At 56.5% G+C, this 17,258-nt stretch overlaps 6 protein-coding genes across 6 annotated transcripts; 3 read left to right on the forward strand and 3 right to left on the reverse strand.

Moving 5' to 3' along the window:
• Nucleotides 1-33: 33 nt before the first annotated feature.
• Nucleotides 34-1,033, reverse strand: MKK02DRAFT_40051 (uncharacterized protein; the record flags this gene model as incomplete). Its single annotated transcript, XM_053090921.1, has 4 exons — nucleotides 34-115; nucleotides 187-666; nucleotides 781-883; nucleotides 937-1,033. 4 exons carry the CDS (start codon nucleotides 1,031-1,033, stop codon nucleotides 34-36), a joined length of 762 nt encoding a protein of 253 aa, XP_052949503.1.
• A 2,953-nt stretch (nucleotides 1,034-3,986) lies between these two features.
• MKK02DRAFT_19238 (Alpha/Beta hydrolase protein) lies at nucleotides 3,987-5,196 on the forward strand (the record flags this gene model as incomplete). The annotated part of the gene is made up of 6 exons (XM_053086062.1): nucleotides 3,987-4,055; nucleotides 4,105-4,153; nucleotides 4,203-4,342; nucleotides 4,403-4,510; nucleotides 4,557-5,015; nucleotides 5,062-5,196. The coding sequence occupies 6 exons, from the start codon at nucleotides 3,987-3,989 to the stop codon at nucleotides 5,194-5,196; spliced, it is 960 nt and encodes a 319-aa protein (XP_052949504.1).
• Nucleotides 5,197-5,301: 105 nt separating this feature from the next.
• Nucleotides 5,302-5,790, reverse strand: MKK02DRAFT_29723 (uncharacterized protein; the record flags this gene model as incomplete). Its single annotated transcript, XM_053087889.1, has 3 exons — nucleotides 5,302-5,531; nucleotides 5,609-5,670; nucleotides 5,723-5,790. 3 exons carry the CDS (start codon nucleotides 5,788-5,790, stop codon nucleotides 5,302-5,304), a joined length of 360 nt encoding a protein of 119 aa, XP_052949505.1.
• Nucleotides 5,791-6,193: 403 nt separating this feature from the next.
• Nucleotides 6,194-8,174, forward strand: MKK02DRAFT_40054 (origin recognition complex subunit 5 C-terminus-domain-containing protein; the record flags this gene model as incomplete). The annotated part of the gene is made up of 4 exons (XM_053090922.1): nucleotides 6,194-6,691; nucleotides 6,752-7,519; nucleotides 7,577-7,945; nucleotides 8,013-8,174. The coding sequence occupies 4 exons, from the start codon at nucleotides 6,194-6,196 to the stop codon at nucleotides 8,172-8,174; spliced, it is 1,797 nt and encodes a 598-aa protein (XP_052949506.1).
• Nucleotides 8,175-8,292: 118 nt separating this feature from the next.
• Nucleotides 8,293-10,191, reverse strand: MKK02DRAFT_29725 (putative 3-hydroxyisobutyryl-CoA hydrolase; the record flags this gene model as incomplete). Its single annotated transcript, XM_053087890.1, has 7 exons — nucleotides 8,293-8,789; nucleotides 8,839-9,257; nucleotides 9,311-9,503; nucleotides 9,559-9,684; nucleotides 9,762-9,843; nucleotides 9,894-10,007; nucleotides 10,057-10,191. 7 exons carry the CDS (start codon nucleotides 10,189-10,191, stop codon nucleotides 8,293-8,295), a joined length of 1,566 nt encoding a protein of 521 aa, XP_052949507.1.
• Nucleotides 10,192-10,580: 389 nt separating this feature from the next.
• Nucleotides 10,581-17,220, forward strand: MKK02DRAFT_19208 (uncharacterized protein; the record flags this gene model as incomplete). The annotated part of the gene is made up of 27 exons (XM_053086057.1): nucleotides 10,581-10,653; nucleotides 10,709-10,741; nucleotides 10,891-10,928; nucleotides 10,977-11,075; nucleotides 11,145-11,213; nucleotides 11,266-11,299; nucleotides 11,347-11,388; nucleotides 11,438-11,863; nucleotides 11,942-13,577; nucleotides 13,636-13,901; nucleotides 13,956-14,173; nucleotides 14,227-14,403; nucleotides 14,459-14,699; nucleotides 14,748-14,811; nucleotides 14,857-15,055; nucleotides 15,110-15,469; nucleotides 15,525-15,604; nucleotides 15,658-15,726; nucleotides 15,773-15,923; nucleotides 15,981-16,101; nucleotides 16,156-16,292; nucleotides 16,350-16,557; nucleotides 16,613-16,707; nucleotides 16,762-16,847; nucleotides 16,894-16,913; nucleotides 16,960-17,028; nucleotides 17,078-17,220. The coding sequence occupies 27 exons, from the start codon at nucleotides 10,581-10,583 to the stop codon at nucleotides 17,218-17,220; spliced, it is 5,154 nt and encodes a 1,717-aa protein (XP_052949508.1).
• Nucleotides 17,221-17,258: the final 38 nt, after the last annotated feature.

The following is a 17,258-nucleotide window of genomic DNA, read 5'->3' on the forward strand; positions in this document are numbered from 1 at the left end:
AGGTCGTGATGAAGCACGATCAGGGCGAGGTCGTTATCCGAGATAGTGCCAGATGAGCCAAAAGCAGAAGAGGGTGACGGTCGCGCCTATTCCGAAGATCCATCCGTCTTGTTTCCTGAATATCAGCTTCTACCCCCTCAGTCATTCACTCAACCTCGCCCCATCTATCTAGAGCTCAGTACTCACGTTCTCCTCTCCACCCAACCTATCGTCTCCCTGCTCAGCCCCAGCGTATTCGCCGCATCCCTCAACCTCCTCTGCGTCCCCTTCAAGATCCCCCGTTGCTCCACCAGATTCTCCAGCGCCGCCCTCCCCTGCGCGATATACTGGTCGATATTCCGCTCGCTATCCTGCAAGAACGTATCTTCGCGCATCGCAAAGCTCTCGCGGTCGGTATATCCCTGTTGGCCAGGAAGGGGGTGGTTCGGCTTGTACATGGACGAATAGGGGGAGTCGGCGTATGCGGAAGAGGAGCCGCCCTGGCTTGAGCCGCGGCGTTGGAGGGAGTTGGCATTGAGGCGCTGAGAAGCGGAGCTGGAAGGGGAGGCGACGGATGAGGAAGAGGTAGAGAGGAGGCCCTCCCTGTTTCGCTGGGAAGAGGTGTTTCTGGCGTGTTCGAAGCGGGCTTTAAGGTCTCGATGTTCTGTTTGTAGTCGGGCTACGCGTCTGAGAGTCAGCGGATGATCTACATGACATGTCCAGGTCCTGACAAGACATGCAAGAAAGGTCTCGTCTGCCTTACTCGGACCTTCCACTCAACGTTGAGCAGCCTAAACTTACACGTTCGCCTTTTCCCTCGCAGCAGACACCATCTCCTTTCGCGCCAACGAGTCATAGTCGTCTATCAGCCTAGATAGAGCGCCGAGCGTTGTGGAGACCGATCCTAAGCTAGTCAGCTGTCAGCTCCGTTTCATCTGACAGGGCGCGCGCGCTCACCTTGTACGCTCGGACCTCCTTCGCCTGTCTCCATCTTTGCGAGGTCCGCATTGAGACTCGCTATATGGCGATTGCCCAGTGTGTTGAGATGATTCATCGCGCCAGAAGATGTGCCGCAGGTGTCGCGGAGTGGTGATCAGGTCAAGAGGGTATAGATCAAGTCTGTTGACAAGGGAAGGTTGACCTCACGCGACGAGGAATGTGTAGCGGCTTCCACGTTCCACCATGTCTATACAGACCCAGCCTTTATATACCTTGTTTGAAACGATATTTCGGTTTTACGCCTTTGAGAAGATTGATCATTTTCGTCCACGGAACTTCCTTTCCAGCGCGACATTAAAATATTCTTTCCTCGTAGACTGACGAGTTCGCATCACGCCTCGGCCTCATGGCTGTTGGGTTTTTCAGTGATTCAGCGGTGATCAGATCAGCTTGTCTTTGCTTCGGCAGAGTCGGCCATGCCGGTAACGGAGCAGCCGCCTGATCTGGCTTGGAAGTCTTTGCGAGATAAGAGGGGTATTGGACGCGCAGGGAGGCCCGGGTGGTCATCAACTCTTTTTGCTGCCTATGCCTGGCTGCGGAAGGGCGCAAGGAGGACTACCGCATTGTCCTTTTGTCTCCAGCGAGACGAGTATAGGCTGTAAAATACACAGCGCGATGTGGTCGTCCAGTTGATTCCGGCCGCAACCATTCTATCGCTCGTCCATATAGGGGCTTTCGCCTATACATGCTGTGATCTTTCATGATGATCCGCCCTACTCTGTCACACGTCCGTCCCAGTTAGCACAGCTGCCACAAGGCCAAATCGCCGAACGCGGCCAGCAAGGCCTAGAATGATCTCGATTCCTTTCTTGCCGGGAATCCTTTATGACTCGCCAGGTGTTTCGACTGCCGGCTAGTGTGACGACCCAGTGGACGCAGTAGTCAGAGAGTGGTGAGAACGCTCCTTCTTACTTCTCATCACCTCCTCCCTGTCACTTCGGTACAGCTACGACAGCTACCGCATTCACCTGATTCCCCTCACAACACCGACCGACGAGACACATCAGCAATATGTCGTTCACTAGTACTCAGACCAAGACGAATGCCTTCCCGGGTCTCAAGGATCTCAGCGGGAAGATCGGCACCATTCGACTGATCGGAGCCGGACCCGATCCGGAGAGCTTCTCCTCGTCCACGCTTTCCAGCGGCTCAGACAGTACAGACAGCTCATCTACGCTTACGAGTGGCTCCCTCAAGCAATTCACCCCTGAAGAGTTTGACAAGGGGATCGACTTTCAGTCCTTCACCGAACAAGAGCAGGATGATTTTCTGACACATCTGTTCACTACCGGTAAGACACACCTTTCCTACTCGGACTACATGGAGAATGACGCGGTCGGAATCGATACGATCACGCGAGGTCTGCTGGTGAGTCCGATCAAGCTGGCTGTGGTATCGTGCGCGGTGGATGATGGCTGATAGCGTAGGACTTGGTCGCGGACAATCCCGACAAGTTCGACATGTACCCTGGAGGCCGTGAGTATCATGTGTATTTGTCGGCCAAGGTCAAGCTGACGCGAAAGTCATCACGGAAGAGGACGGAAGTACGCTACACAAGATCACTCTCCGATTCCTCAGGCATGCGCAAGCTGAGTCCCTGTCAATCCATACGGTTGACTCGTCGCTGACAAGCTCAGGCTGGCACAATCTGGGTGTGGATGTGAGTGCACTCGTCCCAATGCTTTTGCCTTCTCGTTGAGACTGGTCACTGATGATATAGATGCATGACGCGCACCTGACGCCCGAAGGGAAAGAGCAGGCCATCAGTATGGGAAAGCAATACAAAGCCGCCCTCGATTTGGGTCTGATGTCCAAGTCCGACATTGATTTCCTCAGCCCGCTCTTTCGGTGCGAACAGACGCTGGACCCTATCTCTTCCGATCGTCCGCGCATCATATCCCCTGTAAGCATAATCTCTCCACCATCACCATCCTCGCCATCGCTTTTCAGCCACTGCAAAGGGATCCTGGCTGACATGGTGTCAGCTTTACCAAGAGAATCCGCACCGTGGTCGCGGAGGCAAGGCCGACGGTGCGTCTTGCGTGGACCAGTCCCGCAAATTCGGCGCGCCTGTGTGGCATGGTTCGGGCAACTTCATGAACGAGTCTGAGGAGGACAAGAGGACCCATATGCGCAATCGTGCCTGGGAGGCCATGACTCTGCCCATAAATACCGGTGTCGAACTGTCCCGTATCACCGGAAAGAACGGTATGTTCTGCTCTTTCTTTCATGCGCGCAGATCTAGGCTGAAGAACCCAGACTCTACGTTCCTGATCTCTGCTCACGCCAACATCAACAAGGTGATCGAGGAGTATCTCTACCAGATCGCAGGCGAGGACCCGATCGACCCCGGCTTCTACAATACCCACATCAAAAGCGCGACGATCTGCGTCAGGAAACATCTTGACGGCCGCACCACAATCGAGAAGCAAGACAATGGTAAGAAGGTCACATTCAACGGCGAGCTCCTTCCGGATTTCGCCAAACGCTACCGTGCCATCCAAAGCCAGTCTGGCTGGTCGGCGAAACAGCACGCTCTTGCGCGAGCCGCCAAGAGTGCATGGTCTGCCTCCCGTTCCGAGTCGAGTGGGATGCCCACCAAGGTCAAGGAGGTACTCGCGAGGGGTTTGGCGCAGTACCTCGAGGAGCGAAGGCAGAAGGCGCAGGCGGACACTTTGGCGGAGTCCAATTTCACCAGGCTCGGCAGGACCTTGGGTACGGATACCTCAGTTTCCGCTTACTGACCTACTTTCTGAGGGTGCATTAGCTCTGCTCGTTCTTCTCGTTGTGCATAAGTAGGCGTTTCTAGTTCCCGATGCAGTTTGATACCCTGGACTCATGGCTCATGGATCCGGGATCTCGCTCTTCCATATCCGGTTTCAGCTGCTTCGCGTCACTGCTGTCACAACGTGCAAGTCGTTTCATCCTCGCCACTATACCTTCAACATCTTCACTATACGATACAGAGGGAACTTCTCACCTGAGTCACAGCTCCATTGAAGCGCGTCATGTCCAACATCAACGTCACCAAGGAGTGGGTCCTCGCCGAGGATGGCACACCATTCTACACCACAAAAGTAAGCAGAGGCCATCCCTTTCACCCCGGTCGTCACGCTGACCTAGCAGTGGGCACCAGTATCAGAAACGCCCAAAGCCTACGTCCTCTTCGTACACGGTATGCTTCCCTCCACTAGCTCTACGGGAGACCCAAGCTAAGGCTACAGGCTATGCAGAGCATATCGCCCGATACGACCACTTCTTCCCTCTCCTCGCTGCGCCTCCGCACTCGCTGCATGTCACAGCGTACGACCAGCGCGGTCACGGTCGGACGGCGTACGAGCCCTTGACTGAGGCGTCGCCTCAGGTTCAGGCGTGGAAGCAGGAGGGCAAGACGGTGAGGGTTGTCAAGAATGGGAAGCGGAAGACTGGGGGTTGGGCGCAGATGCTCCCGGATATGGAGTTCTTCGTGAAGAGGGAGAGCGAGCGGGCTGTTAAGAAGGGCAAGAAGCTCTTCCTGTGGGGTCACAGCATGGTGAGTCTCACTAACACAGTGGAGAGAGCTATAGCTGACGTCCAAGGGAGGCGGCCAGACCCTCGCGTTCGCTACTCGTCCCTCAGCGCCTCCAAGCCCATCCACCCTCTCCCTCCTCACCGGCTGCATCGCCTCCTCCCCGCTCATCCGCCAGACCCATCCCGCCTCATCTATCAAAACCACAGCCGGCGGCCTCGCTGCGCGCCTCACGCCCAACCTCCTCATCCCGACTCCGCTCAAATATGAGGACCTCTCACACGACTCGGCAATGAACGAGTCGAACCGCCTCGACCCGATGTGCGAGCAGCGGGGCTCGGTCCTCGGCGTGTCGGACATGCTGCAGGGGGGTATGGGGCTGGATACGGCTGAGACCTGGAAGCGGTGGCCAAAGGGGTTGGGGCTGATGATGTACCATGGGAGCGCGGATGGGATATGTGACCCCGAGGCGACGAAGCGGTTCTTTGCGGGCGTGGACGCGCCGCACAAGCGGTTGGACATCATTGAGGTGAGCTGGACGAGTTCGCCGGCGAGCTCCAAAGCTGATCAGTCAGGGAATGCGGCATGAGACCCACAATGAGCTCGCGCCGACGCCGGAGCATGTCGCCAAGATGGTGGCGGAGTGGGTGCACGAGATGGCCGATGGGTCTGCTGGGGTAGCAGGGAGTACTGGGCAGTCCAAGCTCTGATGCCTGAGGTAGCCATACGGGATTCGTATTATACTCCATACATACATTATAATCTCAAGCTCTCCTCTCTTGCGTCTCCAACAGCTCAATCTGTACCGGTCCTGCTCATAGCTCCCCCGCAGCCAATACCTTCGCCTTTCCCCCTGCCGCCGCTCCTGATCCCAATACCCGCCTGACCCCTTCCCTCGCCCATTCCCTCAGCGCCGCACTCAGACTGGCATTCTCGTCTTCGAAGACGTAGTATGAGAAACGGCGGGAGAGGTAGGCAAAGTATCGGGGGTAGAGGTTGAAGACGGAGAGCCAGAAGATGAGGGTAAGAGCGAAGAGGAGTGTTACTGTGGAGTCAGCTTGATATCTTTCGCATACAGCCGCTGTACGCTCTTAAGCAATGAGACATGTAAGATGGACGTACAAACAAGGACAGTCTCCCAAGTCTGCAACATGGAGAACCCGAGGGTACTACTCAGCATCATCCTGCAGAGTCAGCTCTTCTGACTTGGCCGTCAACCAAAAGCAGGCAGCTCACCGCTTCTTCCAGATAGCATACCGCCATCCACGCTTATCTGCCGGTGCTTCCGGATACCACCTGACCATCGCTGCCTAGGTGGACTGTACGAGTGCAGCTGGTGAACGCGAGTATAGAAGGCGAAGGAGTCGTGCGCTGAGCTTTGAAGCACGAGAGTATTCGATGATCAAGTGAGATTTCTCGATCTTTCGCTGCTGAGGGGTGGCTGGCTGCCACTGTGCTCTGCAGAATGCTGTGTCGAGGTCGGGTAGATGTTTGATATGAGTAGAACGAGGTATAGTCTAGATGCGATGTTGCACGAGCTTTATCGGTCGGACATTGGCGATTTCAGGCACGGACGAGGGCAACAGGTCCACCCAAATATACCCAAGTCTTTCTGCCACTATACATCACTCTCACATCAGATATCATCAGGTCCCAGCCCTTGCCCACTCTCCTGGCAGTGTGCATAACCGCCTCAGGAAGGATACGATGTCCCTGCAGCTCTCCACGCTGCTCAGCACGCCGTACGCCCCGGGCTTTGTGTACCTGCACCACCCGCACACCCCATCGGCCTCTGCCATCCCTCCACCGCCTGCCGGGGGCGCACACGCGCAGATCTCAGCGATAGAGTACAACACGGCCCGACTGCTCTATACGGCTCTGTTATATCGGCTCGCAGAGGCCTCAGGGGGCGTATGGGCGGCTGGGGAGGTCCGGACGTGGGATGGGTTCGCGAGGGGTTTGAGGACGCTTTGGAGGGATAGAGCGGGGCGGGCTTCGGGCTCGGGCAGCGGGGAGAGGGGTGATGGAGGGAGGGCGAAGCTGAGTCGTAAGGGAAAGGAGAAGGAGGTACTGCCTGTACCAGCCCCCGAGGTTTTGGAGGGAGGAGCGCAGGAAGGGAACTGGGTGGTGGTCATCACACATGCGGAGCGCCTACCTCGAATCCTAGGAGCTCAGTGGGCGGTCCTTACTCGAATATCCGAGCTGGTAAGCTACGTCCCTCGCGACGATGTCCCGTTAGTGTCAGGGCGCTTAGCTGACTCATAGGCCGATATCCCAATCACCCTCCTCCTCGCCTCCCAAACCCCCTGGGACACCCTCCGACCCCCTGCCTCAGACGCCCCAGAACCTGTCCATATATACCTGCCCTCACCCACTCGGCCAGAAATACAATTGGCGCTGTTATCCGCCAGCTCTCACCCGCTCTGGCCGCACTTTCTCAATCTGTTCTTGGCGACTTTCTACCCGCTCGTCCATGGCCTACAGGAGCTGGCTTATCTGGCGGGACCGCTCTGGGAGATCTACACGGCTGCGCTTCCGCCGCATGCCGAGTCGGCTCTTCTGATGGCGACGCATAAGAGTTCAGGGGAACGTGAAGGAACAGAAGGGGAGGGGGAGGAAGACGGACCCTCTCACCTCCCACCCAAGGCGCCAAAACTCGAAATCACAGTCAAACTCCTCACTGACCTCAAATACGCCCTCTCCCTCCCCCTCACCCTGGCGATTGAACACCTCCTCCCCCGTCGAATCTCACCACGGGAATTCGTCCACTTCCTCCGGCCCTCCCCGGCCGGTACTGCGCCCACCGACCCGCGCGCCCTTCTCGCCGCACGAGCGAAGAAGGGGATCCCGAAACTCCCCGGACTGGATATTCCGGTGGTGGGGCGGTATCTGATCGTAGCGGGGTACTTGGCGGGTCAGAATCCGGCCAAGAGCGATTTGAGGTTGTTTGGGAGAGGGATGGGGGTGGATGGGAAGCGGAAGAGAGGGGGCGGGACGCGACGTGCGGGATACGGGAAAGTGAAGGTTGGGAAGGTGAGCTACATATTTCGCCAGAGGCTTTCGTTGGCAGGAGGAGAGCTGATAGCGTAGGTGCCGCAGCGCCTACTCGGTCCAAAGGCTTTCCCACTGGATAGGTTGCTCGCTATCTTCTCGTCGCTATATTCGGAACATGCGGAACGTCCGCCGGATCTCATGCCTGCTCTGAATGAGGGAGACGACTATGATGACAGTGGAAATGACTCGTCCTCTTCCTCTGGCGACTCATCAATGGACGATGAAGAACAATCATCAAGGCGGAAGAGGAAGAAGATGGGGGCGAACGGAGGGGCGGTAGGGGACAGTATGGTCGATCGTCAGCGGAAGCGGGTGGAGCGGAAACGTAGGAGGGATATAGTAAGAGAAGAGAGGTGGGAAGAGGAGGTGGAGGCGATTTGCATGTCCGCCAAACTGTGGAGTCTGGTCAGTTCACTCCTTCCCAACTATTCCTCAGGATGAGGGAATCTGTACGAGTCAGCTGACATGGCAGATACCCGAGCTGGAATCGCAGGGTCTGTTCCGCCGCATCTCTCCGCTTGATCGGCTGGATAATGTCATGTTGAGGTGTGAGGTGGATTATGAGGCGGCAAAGGTGATGGCGAGGGAGATGAAGGTGACGCTGGACGAGTATCTGTATGAGGCGCAAGCGTAGCTGCAGATCTTGTAGCCGTTTAATGACCGCCAGGATGGATGTCGTTTCTTCGCTGCCACAGGTGGAGCGCGATGAAGCAAGACATCCTGCATTTTCTGATGGTCCCCCTGACTCTTTCTTAGAACTTCGCCTTCGTCCACCTCAAATACCCATTCGCGTCCTTCTCGCAATACTTGGCCACCAGCTCCCTCGTGATTCGCTCCATATCCTGCCCTCGCCCACCCGTCTTGCTCTCCCCCTTCATCCCCAGTACCCGCTCGACCAGCTCCTCCTCCGTCACTGCAAACGCCCCCGTGTCTTTCACCGCACCGGTCACGAGCCCCATCACCCAGTGCAACTCTGGCAGACCCCACTCGCGGAATCGGCCGTACGTCGAGTCTCGGCTCGTCGTCTCGGTCGATCCGGTACTGGGGTGGAAGACGAGTTTCTTGACGTCGGCGCCGGGCGTGAAGAAGCGCTTGGTGATAGCCGAAGATGTGAGGGTGGGTGAGTCGAGCTCGGCTTCCCACGCGGCCCGCTTGTCGCGGATCTTGGTGATCAGGACGTGGGTCACGCCGGTGATGAAGTCGTCCGAGGCGCGCTTGGGGCCGCAGAACGCAGTCGCCATGGACATATCTAGGAGTCAGCTATGTCCCACAGTTCGAGAAACTCTTAGCGGACATACCGTTCTGCAAGACCTTATCGAGCCGCTTCGAGTTCTTGGCCAACGTATACCCCTCCAGCGCAACAGCCATCCCCGTCGGACTCTTCTCTTCCAGGTACCCCCGCTGCACCGCCGCCCACTTTCGTACATCCTCGCTCAACTCCTTGTTCTCGCCCGCAGCGACCAAGCGGGCATGGATGTCCTTCACGCTCGGCGCGGAGAAGGTGTTGTCGATGAATTGCCGGATCTCGAGGGTGATGGGTGATGGGCTGTCGGGGGTGGACTTGGACGAAGGGGCGGAAGAAGTGGAAGAGGGGAGATTGAAGGAAGAGATGAGGGCCGAGAGGTTCTCAGTGGTCGGTTTAGGGTGGTGTGTGATTTGCTTGACGAGGTCGGGGAGGGATGACTCGGCAACGTAGTGCGTGGCAATACCGAGTTCGCTGAATATCAGTTTGTGACTATCCCGCCTTGCAAGGAGGCCAGCGCAACTCACTAGACGGTCCGGCCGTAGATGTGCTGGCCGGTCACGGCGAGCCAGGCACCAATGTACCCATCCAGCTGCGCAAGATAGTAGTTTGATCCGACGTCTGGGGCATATCCGATCCCTGTTTCGGGCATGGCAAAGATGGTTTTGGGAGTCGCGATTCGAAGTGTCGCGGGAAGGGCGATACCCGCGCCGCCGCCCACTGTACAGAGTCAGCTAGATGCGATTAAGATCCTAACGGGTGAGCAGCAACCTACTGGTCGTTCCGTGGATAATGGACACGTATGGCTTGCCCAGACGGGACATTAGCCAGTTGAGCTCGAATTCATCCTTGAAGAATTCCACGCCGGTAGACTTGCGCTCTCCAGCATCCTTTGCAAGTTCTGCTAAGGTCAGCGATGAGAACACAGATGGATTGCAGCATTCCAGCGGCGTTGAGGATAGCTGAGAATAGGCGTACGTGCGACATCGCCTCCAGCGCAGAACGCCCGCTGATCCCCCATACCGACTACTAGTTGACACAGGTCCGACTCTCGCCATGCCTACATCGTCAGCTTCAGTCTCTCCAGAATCCGTAGAGCGCGCAACTCACCTTCATCTTCTCAGCGAGAGAAGTGATCATTTCCTGATTTAACGAATTGAGCTTTTTGGGCCGATTGAGCTTGTAGATCCGAGCATGTCCGCTGGAGTCGTACGTGACAAGGTCCTACAAGTATCAGCAGCCACTCCGGCACTACCAGACGGGGAATACGTACCCCCTCCGAAGTCGACGAGCTGGAAGAAGCCATTGCGCGGACTGAGGAATTGAAGAGCCTTGACGAAGACGCAGCTGCTGAAGGCGAGAATGAGCGAGCAGCGTGGAATGCTGTACGGCTCATAAGGACAGTCATTGACAGTTGATGAAGTGACTAGTAGTCGTAGCGGTATGGCCAGTCCCCGTCTTATAGTATAGTCGGTTGTAAGCTGGTCCAGCTTTACCGGCCGGACCTGCTCTCCCTCTCTTTCACCAGCCAGCCAGCAGCGGAAGTAACCTTATTTTGAAACACCTAAAAAGGTCACGTGCACATCTGGGACGCGTTTCGGGGATCGCCGATGATAGCGCACGGGCATGGTGGAGGCTCGAGCTGGAGCTGGGCGGCGAGAAGCTGGTATGAATAGCTTGCGAAGCGTTCATTCTTCTCCATTGTACATCACTCAGCACATCGTTGGTCACATCGAGGGCCACCGTATCGACAGGGGATAGAAACACCCATAGATCTGCGCGAAAGATCCAGGTGATATGAATAGGGACGAGCTTTGGAAGTCGGGAAAGGATGAGACGGTGGAGGTTAACCAGCGAGCGTTGATCGACAGTGGGTAGCTGGAAGCTCCGGATCTGCCACTCGGATGCATAGCTGACGATATCAGAGATCCTTGCAAGATACTCTGGAGAGAATACCAGTAGGTCTTAGAGTCTTACCTCGCCCGATTTACGTACTCGATGCGACCCCTTCGCTCAATGGAGGGTCGAAAAGAAGCCGCTCGGACAATCCGAGGCTCAAGCTGCTCCCTTCGAACAAGACGCTATGATGTTCAAAGCTGATGAATAGTCTTCAGGGAGCTTCTTCAGAACGCAGACGATGCAGGCGTCAGTTCATTGTCTCCCAGTCGGAGAGGCCCAAACTGATGTGCCTAGGCGCAACACGTTCAGGTCAAGTTCTACTCGAAAGCTGGACTAGAGAGACATGACAGAGGAGAGGGACCATCATCACTACCGGACGTCAAGAAGGATCCGGTACGTCAGCTAATCTGAGAGCAGATGGATTCAGTACCATCTACCGCATCATCCAGCTGATGCACCTAGATACATCGCTATGTGGTGACCAACGATGGCATGCCTTTTAGGTCTGAAGACTGGGCTCGACTGAAAAAGGTAGGGTCTGATTCGCATTACTGCCGTTGGGTGGTAGCTCATACTAATACAGATCGCTGAGGGCAATCCAGACGAGTCCAAGATCGGTCAGTTGCTGTCCAGCAAATGACGTGAGCGAAGCTGATACTGCTAGGTGCCTTCGGTGTCGGCTTTTACAGTCTCTGGAGCGTCTGTGGTAAGCTGAGCTCTGCGCCTGTGGTCTTCCAGCGAAGCTGACATTACAGACGACCCCTTCGTTGAGAGCGCCAACAAATGGATGGGCTTCTACTGGAAAGACGGCAAAGATCAGCTTATGGCTCGGTCCGGCGATCTCCCGCCCTCGTCGACCCCTACACCCTCAACTCCATCCACGCTGTCTGGAAACCCCCTGACATCATTCACGATGAACCTGCGCGACCCGTCGGTACTCGAAGGACCCCTCGATCTCGCCCGATTCCTCATCACCTCGTTAACGTTCATGCGGACAATACGAAAGGTGGATATGCTGGTGGACGACGTGTCGGTGTTGGAGGTGGAGAAGAGTGTGAAAGGGAAGGAGAAGGTCGGGAAGAAGGGAATGAGGGAGACGAGTGCTGGGGGCATGATGCGAGTGAAGGGGGTGGAGGAGACGGGGATGCGGATTAGTGTGAAGGTGATGAGGTGGTTGAGTGGTGAGTTTGACTGTCTTTCGATATATATCAGGATATCGAGTTGTCGCTGCATGTCTTTGGGATTTGACTGACAAGCAGATTCCGGTTTCACTCCATCCGCACTGCCTGTAGCGATACAGAACCTCGCCAAGCCGACCAAAGCGTTCGCATCGTTCCTCACTTCATCCTTCTTCGGGCGAAATACACCACCTCCGGCCGCCCCAACTCCTCCACCACCGCCGGTAGAACCGGAAGATCCCATGGAGGTCACCGCACTCCATCGCGAAATCCAGGTTTACCAAGCGGAAATTGGAGTAACCGTCTCTTCCGAATTTGCCAAGGAGCTCGAGCGGGCGACCAAGAAGGCACCCCCGAAAGTCATGCCGGCCAGTCTGATCTACGCTCGGGCGGAGGACGAGCAGGCCATTGTGGATGAAGGGAGCGAGAAGGTCGGCAAGGATGTTGGCGGGGTCTTTGCTGGTCTTTGTCCCCCGCTAGACGGCGAAAAGTCAGCCAAGGTCTTTATCGGCCAAGCGACCAGTCAGACAACCGGTATCGGCGGCCATCTTGCCGCGCGCTTCATCCCCACCGTGGAGCGCGAGTCGATCGATCTTGTCGACAAGCACGTTTCCCACTGGAACAAGGAGCTCCTCTGGGTCGGCGGATATCTCTCGCGCCTTATCTACGAGCTGGAATCGGCCAAGCTGCAGACCGAGTGGAAGGCGACCAGTGTGGCGGACACTGCAGGCCGTGCTCGGCTCACCGCTCGGGCTCTGCATGCGCTCCGCTTCTTCACCTTCAATCCGACCACGCCGAGCGCTACGGTCGGACAGGAGATGGAAATGGCGTTTTTCCAGTGCACGGTAGATAACAAGGGGTTCCCGCTTATCGCCAAGACGGGAATCCTGCCTATCGATCAGGTGAGGCTGCCGAAGTCCGAGCTGGAGGCGTTCCTTCCGGATCTCCCGACTGTATCGTCGGAAACGCTTCAATCAGCCTCGCGGTCCATCGCTCGTCTCCGAGAAAGGGGCCTTCTTCGCGATGTCACGTTCGACGATGTGGTCAAGCAGTTGGCGGCACGGCCGCTTAGCGAGATGGAAATGATTGCGGCGCTCAAGTGGTGGCAGGGGATAGCGGACGAGCATGGATATACCCAGCAAGTCCGCGCCCGGCTCATTGACGCCGCGGTACTCATCATGGACTCTGGCAAGGTCGTTCCTTTATCGATGGTACAGACATTCGTCCGCCCTCAATCTTCCTCCATCCCTACCGATATGCCCCTCCCGCCCCATACCCTCCCTTACACGGTCACCAAAGATCTCAAAGGCGGATCCATCTATCCTACATTCGGCTGGACCGAGCTCTCCCTCTTACAGTACATCACCTTCCTCGTCAATCCGCCCATGTCGACCGGGACGGGCGTCGATCCGGAGACGGATCTTCGGTCTTCGCCTGCTTTCGCCGAGAAGGTGCTCACGACCCTAGGGAGGGCGTGGCAGTCCATTACGGCGAATCAGCAGACGGCGATCGCGCTGGAGTTGAAGGACGTGGCGTGTATACCGACGAGAGCCGGGTTCAAGAAGCCGGGGGAGGCGTACTTTGAGAAGAATCTGCTGTTTGATGATCTGCCTACTATTGCGCTGAGCAAGACGGGGCAGATCAAGGGCGGGTTGGAGAAGGCGTTGTTGGCGCTGGGGGTGAGGCGGACGGTGGATTTACAATTGGTCTTTTCGAGGTGAGCAGCTTTCGCAAACATATAGATGTGCGACGCTGTGCGAAGCTGATCTGCCCAGACTGGTCGGCGGCGGAACATGGACATGTCAGGACCTCATGAAATACCTCGTTTCGGTCAAAGACACGCTCTCGTCTGACGAGCTCGCCAAGCTCCGAGCGACAGCTGCGTTCCCGCTCGAGCTCCCTCCGGACGCAGATGGCGTCAAGCCGGCTGTTGTGCGAAAGAAGCCGAATCAGCTGTATGAGCCGACTTTGGCGATGCGGGAGCTCGGACTGCCATTGCTGGATTGGGGAGAGGGAAAGTGGAAGTCCAACTCGGATGAGGGTGAGCTGCTAGTTTCAGATTCAAGCGAAAGCCGAGCTCAGCTGATCATCTCAGCGAAGATGCTGGCCGGACTGGGTCTGCGCCGATTCCCACCCGTTGATGTTCTATTGGGTATTGCGGCCGGCGCGGCGCCGACGAATGCAAAGGCTCTCAATTACCTCTTGGCGAATATCTCGACGCATTATATCAACTTTGACCCGACCGCTTTCTCTCAGGTTGCCTTTATACCTGCTACGAGGGACGGGCGGACGTTCTTGGCTAAGCCGGGCGAGGTGAGCTACCTTGTCGATGGCAAACGCATGAGGATCGAGCTGACACTATGCAGGTGTTCGCCAATTGGGACTGTGCGATTCTGGTTTTTGCAGTGGCCGACCCATCCATTGCTACGCCGGAGAATCTGCAGAAGCTCCGAATATCCACAGATCCGCCGATGGAGGCTCTTGTGGCGGCACTGGTAGGTAATCTGACTACGGACACGGACAAAGCGAGGAAGATATTCGAGGTATGTTCAGCTACTGCGTCCGGGTTATAGGCAGGATCAAGCTGATGCCATGCAGTATCTCGCTGGCCGGATCGGTAGTTCAAGCCTCAACGCCCTTGAACGACTGGCCAACACTCCTTTCATCCCCGTCAAGACTGAAAAGGATGTCAAGGTGTACCGACCTACCGAAGTCTACTTTTCAGGCCGGGGTGCCGAGAACCCGCTGTATCGCTCAGCATTTACATTCGTCGACTTTGGGGAGAAGGCGAATGTGTTCTTGAGGTACTGCGGGGTCAGGTCGGAGCCTTCTGTGAAGGGTGAGCTTATCCATCCTCGATTGTGAGAGGCCAGAGCTGACACGCTAGATGTCGCGAAGCTGTTGATGCGCGATCCGGAAAGAATGCTGAGTCAGGCGGGATCACCAGATAAGTAAGCTAATTTTCCCGGTCCCAGAGAAGATAAGCTGACGAATAGGTATCTTGAGCAACTACGGCTTCTTGCGGCGAATTGGAGCAACTTTGATCAGTCCACTCGGACCGCTATGAAGACTGCAAACTTCTTGTTGGCTTCTCAGCGGGTGCCGCTGAGACGGACCAAGAACGTCTTGGGTCGGACGACGGAAGGCGGAGATGATGAGTATGAGCGGGAGTGGGTGTTGTGTCGAGCATCAGATGTGAGTTCGCGTGACAAGACCTGCGATATCGTCGTCACAGAGCTCACTTCCCAGGTGGCTGTAGTAGACGACATCACCTTCCTCCAGTATTTCGGCAAACACATCCTCGCCGCGCCCGAAGAACAGCTCCTCGAGACATTCTACGAATCTCTCGGTGCCAAACCCCTCACGTCCCTCATTCAGGTCGAGTACATTCCGCACGGTGCACGTCCGTCTCCCTCCCCCCAATCCTCTGTGCTTCGCAAGCACGTTCTCGAGAGGTTGACGATCTTTCTCGCAGAGGCGCGGAAACGGCAGAGTGAATATACGGCGGAGGCGTTAGCGAAGGAAGGGATGTTTATGGTTCAGGATGTGAAGGAACTGGAGGCGCGGTATACGTATAGGAATGGACGACAGGTGTATCCCCATGTCGAGGTGAGTCGGCTCCGCGGGAAGAGGGAGGGAGAGGGAGAATGAGCTGATCAGGTAGACGCTTTATGCTATGGCGTTAAAGAAGGGGAGGGCGATTGTTCTGACGATCTCGATGACGGCCGTCCCGGACGAGTGGGAGTGAGTATCAGCTAGCGAGGATCCTGACCGGTCGAGCAAGCTGATCTCTTTAGTATCGCTGCATCGCTATGCTCGCTGCTGCTCAAAACACCGAAAGCCGATGATGCGCTGTTGCTCTACTCGTCAGTCCTCTACTCATGCGCATGGTGCATCTGGCTGATCACACAGCATCCTCACCACACCGCTCATGGCACTCAAGAAGCGAGGCTTCAATGTCGACCGGATCCTCAATCAACAACGAGAAGAAAAGCTCCGAGTCCAGGCCGAAGCTGTCCGGGATCGCGAGAAAGCCACCGCGACGGCCGCCGAGCGACAATCCGTCCAGAATGCCAAAGATAGCAGCATGATCCCTTGGCCAAACTCCCAGGAGTCGCAGCCTGGGTCAGCGGACGACGGATCATCCCTACGATCGGAAGGAAGTGCGGCCGGCTCGGACGGCACGGGCAAGTCGAAGAGTCTATGGGACAAGTTCAAGAATCGGCGCTCGGTCGATAAAGGTGGAGCAGAGGCAGGGGGGTTGACCATGCCAGGTGCGATGCCAGGGATGCCAGGGATGACGGGTATGGCTGGGGCGGGGGCGGGGGCGATGGGAAGTATGGCTGGGATGGCGGCGAATATGATGTCTGGTATGCAGAACGGAAACGGGGATGGAGCAGGTGCCCGCGGCAGTGGGACATCGACAAAGAGGGTGAGCTGGGAATTCGGGCTCCGAGTGATACGAGTGCAACAAAGCTGACTTTTCCAGCCAACCGATATGAACTCGATCCGCTCAACTGTCCAAAAAGCCCTCGATGCTTCCCGGCCCGAAACGAGCACGCACGTCAGAGACTCCCGGATGGGCGCCACGGCGGTGAGCGAGAGTCAGAGCGATTATTGCGATACGTCCGCTTCGGCGGATATTGTTTTGGCGCTTGATCCGGGACCGAAGGCTCTCAAATTGTGGATACCGAGGAGTGAGCTGCAATTGGCCCGGCAGAGGGATGATGGGCAGGAAAGCTGACTGAGTAGGCGTCGATAACCAGAAGCAATTCTTGTATGACAAGATGGTTGTTTGTCAGTTGTTCGCGGCGGAGGTGCTTATGCCTATCGCGAGGGTCTTTAAGGTGAGCTTTCATTGTGACATGATGGCTTGTCAGTAGCGAGAGCTTATGAGACAGCTCGCAAACCCTGTTCTGAATGTGTTTTGGGATCTTGAGGGGCCGCTGATTGCTTTTAACCGAGGAGGAGCTGTGTTCTGCAATGCGTAAGCTGATCGAATTCGTTTCGTGAGGAATTAGCTGATCCATCAGCCGATACTTTTCTGCATGGCGTAAGCTAAACGGGGCAACAGATCGAGTGCGATAGCTGACTTGCAGATGCGGATGACTGTCGACAAGGCAAGCGGAACGAAGCCTTCATTTCATGGTACTTCAGCATCGCCCATGGTCAGTGACACGGCCCCATTCGTAGGGAAAAACTCAGCTGACAATGCAGAATTGGCGCACAATCTCGAGTCGGCCCATAACTCGGCACACGAATTCTACTTCTCCAGTATCGCCGAGGAGTACCTCGTGCGCTTTACAACCCTCTTACAGCAGACCGAGGGGGGCGTGGCGGGCTCGCTGGCGACGAGGTGATCGGTAGATAGGGGAGAGAGACCGAGGGATAGAGCGAA

The sequence above is a fragment of the Dioszegia hungarica genome (genome assembly GCF_025882075.1).
Source record: "Dioszegia hungarica strain PDD-24b-2 chromosome Unknown MKK02contig_2, whole genome shotgun sequence".
NCBI classification, from domain to species: Eukaryota; Fungi; Basidiomycota; class Tremellomycetes; order Tremellales; family Bulleribasidiaceae; genus Dioszegia; species Dioszegia hungarica.